General features: G+C 35.5%; 1 protein-coding gene across 2 annotated transcripts; it reads left to right on the top strand.

Annotated features, from left to right (window-relative positions):
* Positions 1–58: 58 nt before the first annotated feature.
* Positions 59–8,905, top strand: serhl (serine hydrolase like). Of its 2 annotated transcripts, none has more exons than XM_051905602.1 (13): positions 59–197; positions 419–506; positions 640–783; positions 921–1,034; positions 1,432–1,473; positions 2,601–2,620; positions 2,989–3,063; positions 5,299–5,408; positions 6,037–6,116; positions 6,226–6,260; positions 6,518–6,594; positions 8,013–8,094; positions 8,183–8,905. In XM_051905602.1, exons 2-13 carry the CDS (start codon positions 449–451, stop codon positions 8,327–8,329), a joined length of 984 nt encoding a protein of 327 aa, XP_051761562.1. In that variant the 5' UTR covers positions 59–197; positions 419–448; the 3' UTR covers positions 8,330–8,905. The 2 variants fall into 2 exon arrangements, with proteins under 2 accessions (XP_051761562.1, XP_051761571.1); XM_051905611.1 differs by having other exon boundaries at positions 179–197; positions 441–506.
* The last annotated feature ends 6,655 nt before the right edge of the window (positions 8,906–15,560 follow it).

The raw sequence follows: 15,560 nt of genomic DNA on the forward strand, positions 1-15,560 counted from the left end.
GTAAACTAGTTATAAATTTTGAAAATGTATTGTTTTATTTTATTTTGTCATTTAGGCACAAAATTGTTGTTCAGTGGAAAAGACTTTTATTTTGAAATCATCACTCCAAGGTTACTGGTCAGAATGCGCTTTGCTCACAGTGTGAGATGTGCTTGTAAATAGTGAACTTCAAGAACAGGCGATTTATATCCCTCGACGTAAGTTTGCAGTTAATTTGGAAAGCATGACTATACCATTAAGATATGTTTTATATACATGTAAAAGTATTCATACATGAAAAATTCTCTGCATCCGTGAAGAAAACTTTTTTCTTCATGCATGTCATGTTCAAATTAATTAAGATGTAAGTTAAGTAACCTTCCAAACATTTAAAAAGTATCTTTTTCAAATAAACATGAGCTTCTCCCTCTCATGTAAGGGGGTTTAAACTTCACTTCAAGGTGTAAGAATGATTTCTGCGACACTGTGTCTCAGACACTTTGGCACAACTACGATGAGGAGAGCAGGTGAGGAAACAGCCTTTTTTTAATGATTGAAAAGTATATTGATTAACATTCATCATGGCTGCTTCAAAATGAACTTTTAAATACATTTAGGGAGCATTTTAACTAATTATGACCCTTCTGTACTTTGACACAGCGTCTGAGTTCCGAATGACTGTCCCATGGGGAGAGATGAGAGGTCAGGTTTGGGGTCCTTCTCATGGTCGTCCTGTGCTGTGTTTGCACGGTTGGGCTGACAACAGCGGGACGTTCAATACTTTGATTCCATTGCTTCCTAAAGGTATAGTATTTGATTCCAGAGAAGAATTCATGAAGATCCACATTGATAAATTCATTCTTACATACTTCATTTACAAGCGTCGATGAAGTGGCAGTGGTTCTCATTATCTCTTTTCTTTTTCTCCACATCTCTCTCAGACTGGAGATTCGTAGCCATTGATTTTCCAGGTCATGGTCTCTCGTCTCATAGGCCTGATGGATGCTTTTATACCTTTCCTTTGTATGTGGCAGATGTTCGGCGAGTTGTAGAAGGTTTGATGCAACTCAGACCTTTGTAACAAACTTTTAACGAATCATCTTCACTACAAAAACAGTAACGTGATGAGTATTTTTGCCTTATTTTCCACAGTTAAAATATCTAAAAATACTTAAAACAAGATAAATGTAACTGAGAAGTAAAACTTGTTTTCAGAGAAGGTGTCCTGAATTGTGAGTGTATTTTCTTTTTCTGATTTTTTTTTTTTTTTAGCAAGTTTAGCAAAAGTTACTGCTATTACAGTATGGCAAAATAAACTTGTATTCAGTCTTGTGCAGTGTTGCTTCTAAAGTAAATATATCTTGTTTTAAGAATTCTTAGTTATTTTTAATTTGAAAACAAGGCAAAAATATAATTAACTATATTTGTATTTTTTTCTCCATTTGTTCGCAGCTCTTCAGTGGAAGCGATTCTCCATAATTGGACATAGTATGGGTGAGTCAACTCTTTTACTGCGGTCTTCATTCACTGATGGGTCAAAGTTCTCTTTAGTGTGTGAAAGGTCTGAGGATCTATGTAAATTAGCTAAAGATGAATAATAGTATTGTGTAGCTGTGTTATTGTAGTGCTCTGTAAAGCCCTTGTATTCTGTAGCTTTTCTTCTATTATATAACTATATAGTTGTAGATCAGTAGGAGGGGATTAGAAGGACACTGGGATGAATGCCACAAGTCTGATTTCATATTGCCCTACTATTTATAGCATCCCGGTGCTCTAAATGTCTTATTCATGCCAGATTATGATCCACGTTGTTGAATACCTGCAATATTAGTTCCAAGGATTTGAGCTTAAATGAATCCAAATACATTAAATTAATCCATGTGTGTCGTTTGAATACAAATTTTGAAAAATGTAAATGGTCAAACATGGGTAAAGATATAGGATATATGTCAATGTTTTTATCATTCATCAGCTGGAGAAAATCATTCTGAAAGTGATTCCAACAACATCGTTCTTCTCTCCCGTTATCGTTAGTGGATTCTGCTATCTTTTACATTTAGAATAATTTTTAAGGCCCGTTCACACCTGTTGGGAAAGTTGGAATCGCTTTCAGAATGATTTTTTACAGTTGATGAATGATAAAAACATTGAGAGCCAGTCAGAATCCATCCTGCTTTAAAGAGCTTGAGTTTTTAAAGCGGCAGACGACAGCTAAACAGAACGTCATCGTCCACTGGTGTGGATGCTAAAACAGTTATTGGTTTTATATCGTTCTTGGTGTGAACGGGCCTTACATGTTAGACTGTGATTATTAGTTCTAAACAATGCAATGCGCTGTGAATGCCCACGAATTATGCATAATATTTATTTTACTGTAGAGTGAATACATACAAAAACCTATAAACAATCTTGGTGTAACATAAAATAACCACATTATTAATCTTGACACTGAAATATAAATGAAATTATAATAAATAAAAAAAAATCAATAAAGTTGTAATGCTCTATCAACATTCACAAATAAATAACAAATATTTATGATATTCAAATTACTGTATATATTGTTTTTGATCTGGATTAAATACCTGTCCATTTACCATAATTTGATGTTTCTTTAACAGGAGGGAATGTGGCGGGAATGGTGAGTATCCATCATAATGCTTTTCTATTTATGTAAATGAGTTGTTTAGTACAGTAGTTCTGAAATTTTTTTCATGACCCAGATTTTACATTTGACATAAAGGGACAACCTATCACAGTACTGAAATGACGCATTGTTAAAAGTACACAAATATGTCTTTAAATGTGTTATTATTAATATGAGCTGTATACGCCCAACAGTTTGTTAAATTATTAACATTTTGCTATCTTGCCTATGCATGAGTATAGAGCTTTTCCCTGCTGCCTTTGAACAGATACATTTTTGGTTTTCGCAACAGTTAAGAACCAATGTTTTAGTACAGTCACTGTGTCGTGTAAATGTAATGTGTGAATATTCTGATTTTTCAGTTTAGTGCGTTGTACCCTGAGATGGTTGAAGCTGTAGTTCTCTTGGATGCTTTTGGATTTTTCCCAACAGAAGTGGTAACAAATATAGCTGCAAGCAGCCATTAAGGGGCCAAGCACAAAGAAGCAAGCAAGAAGTAAAATCATCAGTAAAATATAGTATTTTATTTCATATACTTTATTGTAGTTAGTGGCAATTTAATATTTTGTTCAGTTAGTCACCAACAGGTGCAATCCCTTTTTTATGTGTCCTCAGAGTGTGCCCATAAATGTGTCAAATTTGATGAAAATATCTCATTTCATTTAGGAGTTATAGACATGTATGTGTACATAAAAAATGACCCATGCACGACATGGAGTGCATTTTTTTTCCACTTTCTATCAAAATTTTGGCATTTGGGCTGTAACATTTAGCCAATGGCCTAAGTTTCCAAATTTCCTATGGTGGTTGTGTTTTGATCAGACTAAAGGTTTCGAAGATATTCTCAAATGTTGTTTTAATGCTAAATCACAACGTTGCACAAACCATAAGGCGAAACCTAGCATATTAGGTATCGCTGGACTCGGCAAGGATTCAGGAATCTAAGGTGATGAAAATAAGTCAAATCAAAAGTTATGAGCATATGAATATTTTTATTTCACCACTAGGTGGCGCTGTCACGAAACTTCTCAGGCTCCTTCAGGGCATCATGCTGATGACCCATAACGAGTTTCGTAATGATATGCTAATGTGTTTAAAAAAAATACAGCATTTTGCTACAAAATGCAAAATGGCTGATGGCCAGAATGGCTGATATGGTCAAATTGGATATCATTCAACTCAGCATGATGCCCCGAATCTAACAAGACCAGCTTTATAAATAACCGTTCGGAAGTTATGAGCAAAAATAGACATTTTCTATTTTTGCTATCTCCAGACCAGTAGGTGGCGCTGTGCAGAAACACAGCATGTAGCCTCAGGTCATGCTTGTGATGACATGTACTATTTTCAGTCAGAATGCGCTAAAGCGTTGCAAAGATATAGCCTCGCGTCCAATTTGGCATGTTCTTCTTCAAATTTGTTTGTATTTTATTCGAGAATTTTCAGTAACTTTTTGCCAGCATAGTCTGAAGATGATCTGATTTGATTTTCATGAAAATTGGAGCAAACGTCTAGGAGGAGTTTGAAAAAGTAGTTTTTTTTTTTTTGGCAGGAAAATATGACAGGAAAATTTTCATGACAGAAAATGCCATCATAGGGTGCAATCGAATCATATTGAACCAAGGAATTTTGTTTCTAACCCTTTTGGTTCAAAAGTTATTAGCATAAACATAAGTGAAACTTTGGACAAGTGGTGGCGCTAGAGAGTTTGATCTAGAGACAAATTTGCTGTAGTTTATGTTGAGCGGAAGAAGAAGAATAATTAAAGCTGAAAGCAGCGATGAAAGAGTGATGGCAGATGACTCTCACACCCGGGCTTACTGCCACCTGGTGGCCTTAGGAAAACTGAACAATGGGCGATATTCATTTAAGCGGATAAATAGAGGAGAAATATGGCAAAGTCATTTTGATGCACCACAGTTCCTGCTGTCAGCAGGTGGCGCTAAGACTAACTGAATATTGGCATATAGATGTCTTCTAGCCAGGACTCTTATCACACATGTGAAGTTTGGGGCAGATCGGACATTGTATGCCCAAGTTACAACAACTTTCATGGCGAAACCCTTCAGCGAAAACTCTAGATCTTCGCAATTTAACGTCGCCAAGGCCTTTAGATTAGACTGACCGAATATGATGTTTTTCTGATTAAAGTTCTAGGAGGAGTTCGTTAAAGTACAATTGCTGGAAATTTTGCAGAGAAAATTCAAAATATCTCACTTCCTGTTGGGTTTACAGATTTTGCACCAAGGGACTTTTTTGTAGGTATTGGGCTGTTACACGTGTCTACCGAATTTCATACCTGTACATGAAACATAGTGTGAAAGGCGCTTAATTGAAATTTTGTAGGTGGCGCTATCGAGCCATTTTGCCACGCCTAATTCTGAAACCCATATCTGACGTAAATTTTCACCACTTCTGACACGTGTGCAAAGTTTCATGAGTTTTCGAGCATGTTTAGGCCCTCAAAAATGTGATTCATTTCAGAGAAGAAGAATAATTGACTGAGCAATTACAATAGGGTCCTCACACCACTGGTGCAACAGATACAATAGGTGCCATCGCAGCTTCAGTGCTTGGCCCCTAATAAATAGAGCATGCTAGAGTCTGTAAACATAGAGAAAACTCCTTGTTCAACATGCATACAAGATAAATGTTTGTTTCTCCTTCCTTAGACTAACAAGTTTAAAAACATGAGTGAAGGGATAAATGATCAAATCCATTATGACAACAAGATGAATGAAAGGAGAGAGAAGGTGTACACATACGAGAAAGCCAAAGAAAGGTGAAGAATGCCTGATGTCATATATTTGTTTGTCTGCAATAAACATGAATGTTCTTGTTTTCTGTTGAGTTTCAACAGGTAAGCTTTGCCACATTCTTTCCCACAATTGTAAGGTCTTATCTCTAACTCCATTCTCATTCCTCTTTAACTAAATTTTTGCCATTTTAAGTTTAGTTTTCTAATTTTTTTCACCTCATATTGATATATATTGTTTAATTATTATTATTCTTTGTCTAATTGAAATAGAATTTAAAATAGAAAATGAAATGGAAATCTTTTGTAACATACTAACATTTTAAATTGGTAAAAAAAAAAATCAAGGTGACAGTTACATGTTACATGTAGTTACTACAGTAATATTGCATAATTACAAGTAACTAACCCTAAACCAAACCCTAACCCTACTTAATAGTAAGTACATGTAGTTAATTACTATTACTCAGTACTTATTTAAATAAGTACAATAACTACGTCACCTAAAAATAAAGTGTAACTATCTTTACTGTCACTTTTGATCAATTTAATGCACCCTTGCCGAATAAAAGCATTAATTCCCTTTCCTAAAAGTTGTACTGACCCTAAACAAATTGTAATGTATTATATATAAATAATTATTGTTCTCTTTCAGGTTGAAGGTTGCAAACCCCGTTCTTTCCGATCAGTCTGCAGATATTCTGTTGGAGCGAGCAGTCAGAGAGGTTGAAGGAGGTAAGACATGCTGCAGTTGTACATTCACTCCTAGACTTTCTCACAGGTTTTGCTCAGACAAAACATTTTATTATATCAAGCTCTCTAAATGATTTCCTTTCTCTTAAAGGATTTATATTCACCAGAGACTTCAGGATCAACCTGGTGAGCCATTTCTATATATTTATTCATTCTTTTACATTTCAGTTGTTTGTTTATTCCAGATAACAAGATTTCAGATTTTGCTCTACTGTTTAACCCACATTTATCTGTGGCAGAGCTGCCGAAACCTCTCAGTATCATGTTTTCTGCTTTACAAATGTCTTGTTTAGGAAGGAATGTGTGAAAATATACACTGTACACATCATGATTAATGTGATATATCTTTGTCTGCTAACTGGTGATATTTGGTTTTGTTTCAGAAAAACATTGTAAATATTAGTATGCAACAAGGCCTCTACATGCTGTCACTAATTAAAGCCAGAGTGCTGCTACTGCTGTGAGTTCAATTCACACACACACACACAAGTTTTCATAGCATTCATGAGAAACACTGTACACATTTATGCACAATGCTCAAAATTAGGGATGTACCATTATTACATTTCTGTCCAGTGCTGATAGGATGATGATTATTTTCATGTTATGGCCAGAAATCAGTAATTTGGAACGCCTTGGAATTATAAGGTTCTATCTGACATTTTTGTCAAAATTTATTTATTCACATATTCTTATTCTGTGACTTATTTACATTGTGATTTTTTTTTTTTTTTTTTTTTACTTTACTTTTTTTTTTAAGTTGTGTACATTTTGTATGGAAGCCCGTTTCCACCACTAAATAAAAAAATAAAAACAGTAATTGCGAGTTTTTATCTCAGAACTCTGACTTTTTATCTCGCAATTGCAAGTTTATATCTCGGAATTCTGACTTTATAAATCGTAATTGTGAGGAAAAAAAAGTCAGAATTCTGAGATAAAAACTCACAATTACTGTTTTTATTTTTAATTTAGTGGTGGAAACGGGCTTCCATAATTTTGGGACTTTTTATGTAGAAAACAAAAAGGTTCTATCTACAAAGTCAAGTGGAATGCAAAAAATTTGAAGCTCAATATCTTAAAACCGCTCAGAATGCAGATAGAAGCTCATAATTCCAAGGTGGTAAATTGGCACTGGCAGATATTAAATGATCTACTGTTATGTGTAAATAAATTCAAAATAAAAGCCATTTTAAGTGCTACAAGTCAATTTAGGCATCATAACATTATAATGTACAGTATGAATAATATTTTGCTATTTTAAATAAAGTGTCCCCAAAAAGTATTCGACAGTTAAGTTATACAAAATGCCTGAATGTCATTGTACTAAAAAAGATATTTAAACCAAGTGCACGATTAATTGTTTAAAAAAAAAATCGCGATTTCGATTCAGATACCCACGCAATCTCATTCCTAAATGACGATAATTCGCCTGTGTCTGTTAAACCTTTTTAACAGACAAAATCTGTTCAGTTTATTTGTGATTGAATCATTCATTCAAGAGGTTCGTTCAAAAATCCAGTAATGAAACAAGTGAAGCGTTCTTGTGAGTCATTGATTCATTCATTCAACCTGATTTTTTAAAAATAATTCATTCAAATTCATTTAAATTAATTAAACATTTTAAATAGACAATTAACATTTTGTGAGAACCTCTAGTAAAATGCCTGTTATTTTGTTTAACTGTCTGTTCAGAATTGTGGGAAAATTGGGATCTCTAGTTTAAACAAAAATATAGAATACAGAATCGTGCACCTCTACCAATTGACATCTGTGAACAATTGATGTGAGACTTTAGTGCCCAAATACTTTTTGGGACTATTGTTAAAAACACTGTCACTATCAGACAGAATTTGTGTCTTAAAGATGTTTATTTTCCAGGGCAAGTGAGGGTCTGTTCAAAACGTTTACTCTACCTAATGGATATAGTGATATGATTCGGAAGGGCTGGTCTGATCAAAAAGTAAGATACATACACACAAAAATGAGGGCAAAATGTATGTCTGGAATGTACAAGTATGTACAAATATATCTTTCTCACTCCTCTGCAGGCCACCATTATTGACATAGAAGGAGACCATCACATTCACCTCAACAAACCTGAGTCCATGGCCTCCATCATCACTGATTTTTTTCAGTCACACAGTCCTGACAAAATAGAAAGTGAATGTGACAACAATCAGACTTCGAAATTATAACACACACATGCAGATTTAAACAATGAAATTTACTGATCCAAAGTATTCACATCATTAACCAATTATCATAATTTTGTGTTATATTGCAATACTTTTTTAAGCATAACAAACTTATTTTCTCATTTTACAAAAGGTGTTTTGCTAGAAAACCTTCTGAACATTTGCAGTATTTTGCACTCCATTCATCCATTTGTCTTCCAGTTTTAATGCTGATGGAAATCTCCACCACATTCACACCTCACAGGAGGTATGGTGCTTTTTGAGGTGTGGATTCACAGCATTAAATTCGCAAAATACATTGCTTTGAATTTTGGTCTTCCCATTAAGGCCAGTGTTCTGTGGAGTCGGTTAAGGGTATGAATACCTTTTGTTAATGACTCTCTTTATGTTGTGTAAATTAAAATTAAAGGCTGCTGACATTAATTGTAGTCTTAAAACAAAAAAAGCTCTAGTACCAAATCATCTTTAAGCATTACTAGATTTAATCTACTCATTGAAAAGCTGGCCATGTGATACACATAAAAGTTTTTTTTTGTGAAAACATCTATTAATGTTAATAAATATTAATTAAAAACATCCGTGATTTTTGTTTTGTTTTGTTATTGTGGTGATACAAAATTAAAGATTCATGTGTGTAATTTCTGAGCCAGAAACAAAATGTAAAAATAGCTTGGCTATGTGCCATTAAATGTTCTGAATTTTCAGCATCATTACTCCAGTCTTCAGGATCACATGATCCTTCAGAAATCATTCCAATATGCTGATTTGCTGCTCAAGAAACATTTATTATTATCAATGTTGAAAACCGTTGTGCTGCTTAATATTTTTGTGAAAACCATGATATTTTTTTTCAGGATTCTTTGCAGAATTTGTATTTGTGAAAGTGCAGATTGTTGTAAATGTGTCTTTGAGTTTAATTTCCTTCAGGCTTTGCTGAAAGCTGCACATCTTGCGTTTGCCTTGTGCTCATATGTAGGTCAAATGCTGCTCAGTTTTGCCTTACATTTGAGACTATCAATAGCATGATACTCTGAAGGCCAACAACTGTGTAATGGGCATTATTGTGATGAGATTATATTTGTGTGTGCTTGTGTTTAAGAATCTGCTTTATGTTTATTCAGTCAAGCATTGCTTACCTCAAGCTAGTAAGGCTTAAAGAGTAATGTATTGGCTCCAAAGTGTGTGTGTGTGTGTGTGTGTGTGTGTGTGTGTGTGTGTGTGTGTGTGTGTGTGTACGCACACACTAGAAAGATTACATTAGGAAGATTAATCGGGAAAGTGTCATTCATGTTAAAAAATTTAATTCAGTAATCATTTACCCTCAAATCTGTGTGATTTTCTTTCTTTCATAGCCTGTGAACAAAAGGAGATGTTAAAGGGATAGTCCACCTAAAAATTCATACATTTTTACTTGTATCATTCCAAACCTGTATGACTTTCTTTCTTCTATGACTTTCTTCTATACGTGCACATGAACTTTAATGACATCCCATTCTTAATCCACAGGGTTTAATATGGAGTTGGCCCACCCTTTGCAGCTATAACAGCTTTAACTCTTCTGGGAAGGCTTTCCACAAGGTTTAGCGGTGTGTTTATGGGAATTTTTGACCATTCTTTTAGAAGTGCATTTGTGAGGTCAGGCAGTGATGTTGGACGAGAAGGCCTCGCAAGTCTCTGCTCTAATTCATCCCAAAGGTGTTCTATCGGGATGAGCTCAGGACTCTGTGCAGGCTAGTCAAGTTCCTCCACACCAAACTCACTCATCCATGTCTTAATGGACCTTGTCATGTTGGAACAGGAAGGTGCCATCCCCAAACTGTTCCCACAAAGTTGGGAGCATGAAATTGTCCAAAATGTCTTGGTATGCTGAAGCATTAAGAGTTCCTTTCACTGGAACTAAGGGGCCAAGCCCAACCCCTGAAAAACAACCCCACACCACAATCCCCCCTCCACCAAACTTTACATTTGGCACAATGCAGTCAGGCAAGTACCGTTCTCCTGGCAACCGCCAAACTCAGACTCGTCCAGCTTCTTACACGTCTTGAGCTTCATACACATTGGTCCCGTTCACTGCCATTATAAAGCTTGGATGCGTCAGGATATTTATTAATATAACTCCGATTGTGTTCATCAGAAAGAAGAAAGTCATATACACCTAGGATGGCTTGAGGGTGAGTAAATCTTGAGGTTATTTTTTCATTTTAAAGTGAGCTAATCCCTTAATCGCGATTAAAAACATTGGAGTTTTAATATTTTTTATAATGTAATAATTTCACAATTACTCTCCAAATTAATGTAGAAACAACTTAAAGATATTTTAAATATTTGTTTAATGGCTTCTTTTTATGAATGAAGACCAGTATCACTGATACTAATACTGGTACTGATGTCTCTATGAAATAGATTTTTTAAAAAAAAAACATTAATTATAGACATTCAACATTACAGTATAATTAAAAGCAATCAATTTCGAAATGTATTAGGCTTTAAAAAATAACTTTTCATTTAAGTGAACTAAATTTCATATTTACCTGTGGCCTTTCTACCTGTCTAACAGGTATGACCATATATTACATTTTATTTTATATATATATATATATATATATATATGCCTCCTTTTGTGTTCCATGGAAGAAAGGAAGCCAAACGGGTTTAAAACAACATGAGTGTGTGAGTAAATAATGACAGATGAATGATGCTGTGGCTTATTTGCACCCTTTAAGGCGTTTGAAAACATTTATACAACACAACGTCCTTCTTAAAAATGATTTCCAATAATATCTGCCATGATCCAGTTTGACATGAAATGACAAGGAATGTGAGATTGGGGGGAGAAAGGGTTACAAAAAAATTATGTAACTTGTGCTCTGACCCTTTCTTCGTCAGAGATGTCTCCATGGTTACCCCCCTCCCAACTGGATGGCACAGCTTTGACAAGGAGAGCACAAAAGCAAGGGTGCGAGAAATCCCTCATTCCATAGCATCGAATAAGATAATAATATAATCGTCCATGTAGATGCACCAGCCATCTTTTGGCTTCATTAATCAGCATTTTTATTAAGACGATTCTATCCGCTCAGCCTGGGTTTAACACCTTAAACCCCAAACTACAGTGCCGGTTCACAGACGATCAAAGAAAGACTGCAGGTATGTGGAGACATGATGCAAATGTGCAATTGTAAAGGTGATGTGCTGTCCTTCATTTTTTAGTGTACTTCATCTTCATTGTACTTCATGTTGTACTGTAGAGTAAAGTGGGAATGATTGACAAAACCTGCTGTACTGTTAAGAATGAGTGGTAATACCATCATATTTCGATATGGATCATGGAATGTTTAATATATTGCAGTACACAGGTGTGTTTTCATTTTAATTCAGAGAATAAAAAAACTGTCTCCGTGTTTTCTCTCTTTCTATACTTTTGAGATAGCACAATGCCTTGGATGTTTCTAGACTGGTTCGTCCCTGTCTATCTGCTGGTCTCAGTCCTGGTCCTGGCTGGTTTCGGAGCATGTCTGTATTTTCTGGAGCCTGGTCTTCAGGATGCCCACAAGTGGAGCAACAAATCACTGAGACACCAGCCGCTGGCTCCCACAAGGCAAACACACTGCAGAGATGACGACAGCAACGCCTTGTTATGATGGGACATGTGTGGACGCAGCAATGAGCCATTTGTGCCAAATCACCCATTGATGCCACTTTATCAAAATCACAGGGTTTTTTTTAGTTATATGCAATGATCTGCAATCAACGTACAGAGCAAAATGGTAAAATAATACTGCAGAACTCAATTAATTTATATTTACAATGATTGTTATTTGCATTAAACATTGTAATGGTAATTAAATTTGGGTCAGTGGGTAACTGAACTCGGTATGCTGTTCAGAGTGTTAAAGGGTTAGTTCACCCAAAAATGCAAATAATGTAATTAATTACTCACCCTCATGTCGTTCCACACCTGTAAGACCTTCATTCATCTTCGCAACACAAATTAAGATATTTTTGATTAAATCCGATGGCTCAGTGAGGCCTGCATTCACAGCAATGACATTTCCTCTCTCAAGATCCATAAATGTACTAAAAACATATTTAAAACAGTTTATGCGAGTTCAGTAGTTCTACCTTAATATTATAAAGCGACGAGAATTTTTTTGTGCGCCAAAAAAACAAAATAATGACTTTTCAACAATATAGTGATGGGCCGATTTCAAAACACTGCTTCAGAGCTTTGCGAATCAAATCGGAGCGCCAAAGTCACATGATTTCAGCAGTTTAGCCGTTTGATAGGAGATCCGAGTCACTGATTCGATTCGTAAAGCTCCGAAACAGTGTTTTGAAATCGGCCCATCACTATATTGTTGAAAAGTCGTTATTTTGGGGGCTTTTTTTTGGCGCACAAAAAGTATTCTCGTCGCTTTATAATATTAAGGTAGAACTACTGAACTCACATGAACTGTTTTAAATATGTTTTTAGTACCTTTATGGATCTTGAGAGAGGAAATGTCATTGCTTTGAATGCATCGGATTTAATCAAAAATATTTTAATTTGTGTTCCGAAGATGAATGAAGGTCTTGCGGGTTTAGAACAACATGAGGGTGAGTAATAAATGACATTATTTTCATTTTTGTGTGAACTAACCCTTTAAAGTGGTAAAGTCAAAGTGATAAGTTAAACCAGTTGAATATAAGTTCTTCAGGAATGAGCCACCTCTTGACATTGCAGTCGAAAATAATAATACATATTGCTATTCTAGCCTAATTTTTGGTCGGGATGAAGTGTACAACTGACATGTTTACCTGTTGTAGCATATCAACGACACTGACACAAAATATGCCATCAGAAAATCACTAAATAAAGATTTCGGCCCTGCAAAACGATTTGATCAAATCCAGAGATGGTTCCTAACAAACCCCCCACACAAGGCAATGTTAGAGTAAATTTTAGTGACATTTGGCCAAACTGGAGGAGCAACCTTGACTTATGTGTGAAGGGGGTATTGTATGAAAACACATTACATACAATGAACAAACAAAATGGAATGTTTCCAGGTCATGACGGTCATGTTCCGGGTTGTGAACATGCCTGAAAAATCTGGAAAATCTATGTCACAAGATACATATACTGTGAATTAAAGAGTAAACTATAGGGAACTTGAACTACTCAATATGCTATAATTGTCATTAGGCATCAAATAAAGAAAAGAAAATATCTAAAACTGAGCAGTTACAAGCTGCTGATATAAAAAGTTGCCTTATTTTAAAAGTATATTCGAGACTTGTTCTTTTTAATAACACCATTTTAGTTGTATCATCTGTTGCAGATGTTTTAACTTTTGCAATGTCTTTAAGGGTACGTTACGACAATGATGTACTAAAAACGGAAAAGTTTTTCTGTCACGTTTACAGACGACAGCGTTGTCAAAACGATCCTTGTTCACACGGATCTGCGAAAACGACTAACAATGCTGTATTATTCATGCCAGGCCAGTAGTTGGCGATGTCACTTTGTCTACGTGCATAAAGAATGAACATGTAATACGTATGCGCATGACTTCATTGCTTTCACAAATTTGTGTTTTTGTAGTTTACACAGAGACAATAATTTTTTCAGACCCCCAAAACGCTGTTGTCGTGTAAATGAATGGCCAAAATGCATAAAAAGTTTTCCGTTTTTAGTTGAAAACTGATGTGTAAACGGCCCTTAAGATACTAAAAAAAAAAACTTTGTTATTATAGTCTTTTTTGTGGGCTACTGTTTTTATCCGAGGCCTTGGAAGTGTTTTAGTAGTTATTTTTATGTGCCAATAGTTTTGTGTGTCTTGCATTATTTTAAGTCAGTATAGCGTCTAGATGCACACCAATTTTCATTAACAGAATGCAGTGTTTCTTGGATTCAAACAATGTTAAATTGTTACTTTGGACAATCATACATAATAAAGGCATTCATAACAAAGTGGATAATTGTACCATCAACTGAAGCCTGTTTTTTTCCCCTCTTGGAAATATTACTATATTAAACACAAACTGGTCAAGAAATAGTTCTCCTCTGCATGTTTCCACTTGATTTTGGAGTTTCACAAATTTTGCCATTTAGCGAGTATGATGTGAATAGAGTGGGTGAATGAGACAGTGGAGCTTCAGATGAGAAGAATGGAGGGAATGTAAGTCTAGTACCCACCATTTCCTGACGCACTCTTCCCCCTTCATTCTCTCGCTCCTCTCTTCCAGTAAACAAGCCACAGGATCACAGGTCAGTAATATTACATATCACTTTCAGAATTTGATGTACTCACTATATGCCGTAGTAGGATAATCCAACACCTTTTCTGTAGATTCAATGGACAAATTTACTTTGGAATCCTTTTTTGTAATGTTAGTCTTATTTTTTTTATCTAGTCAAGATTCTTTTCAGTTACAGTGACATTTTAAATTAAACTACTTACTACATATGTATTACATGCTTCAGACTTTTTCATGAAATCTCATAGGCTGTGTCTTATACTGCAATGAACCCAGGGGAGCAAGACCCAACTGGAAACACATTACCTACAGGGTCTTCTTTCAACACATCCTCTCTGTCCTCAGCAAGACTCTCTCCATGTCTTGACCCTTCTTCTCCTTCCCCTTCCAGTCTCTCACCATGTCCAGTTACCTCAGCCTCCTCTCCCTCCCGTCTCTCACCTTTATCCACTTCTCCTTCTCGTCTCAGTCCATCGTCTCACTTTATTTCATCTTACTCTCCTGTCCGTCTGTCTCCCTGTCCCACATGTGACCCATCTACCTCACCCACTAGAGTATCCCACTGTCCCGTGCCTCTTTCCCCCTCGGTTGTCTTAAAAAAGCCCATCCACATTTCCTCCTTCAGTCAAAGTTTGGAACAAGAGAACCAGACACACAGTTCTCCAACCAGGTATGTTTCTCTCAATACAGATGTTTTCAAACTTTTTGATGCCAATGACCCCCAAATTTGCATATGACTAACCGCCCTCCCTAAAATATAAAGACTCATTCATACTGTGTGAGAAACAATGTAATACTATAAAGCATTGCTGTTTGCAAAATTAAACACTTTTTTTTATTGTTACTGTACTGAAGCAAATTATTGAAGGGATTGTTTACCCAAAAATGAAATTCTGTTATCATTTACTCACCCTTAAGTTATTCCAAACTTGTATAATTTTTTTTTTTTTTTTTTCCCGGCTGAGCACAAACAAAGATATTTTGAAGAATA

Source organism: Ctenopharyngodon idella, chromosome 1 (genome assembly GCF_019924925.1).
Source record: "Ctenopharyngodon idella isolate HZGC_01 chromosome 1, HZGC01, whole genome shotgun sequence".
NCBI classification, from domain to species: domain Eukaryota; kingdom Metazoa; phylum Chordata; class Actinopteri; order Cypriniformes; family Xenocyprididae; genus Ctenopharyngodon; species Ctenopharyngodon idella.

Excerpts from the sequence above, each read along its gene's own strand:
- serhl (XM_051905602.1), top strand. The coding sequence starts at position 449 with ATGATTTCTGCGACACTGTGTCTCAGACACTTTGGCACAACTACGATG. Across the intron at positions 1,035-1,431 it reads TGTTCGGCGAGTTGTAGAAG|CTCTTCAGTGGAAGCGATTC; the intron begins GTTTGATGCAAC and ends ATTTGTTCGCAG. Across the intron at positions 1,474-2,600 it reads CATAATTGGACATAGTATGG|GAGGGAATGTGGCGGGAATG; the intron begins GTGAGTCAACTC and ends TTTCTTTAACAG.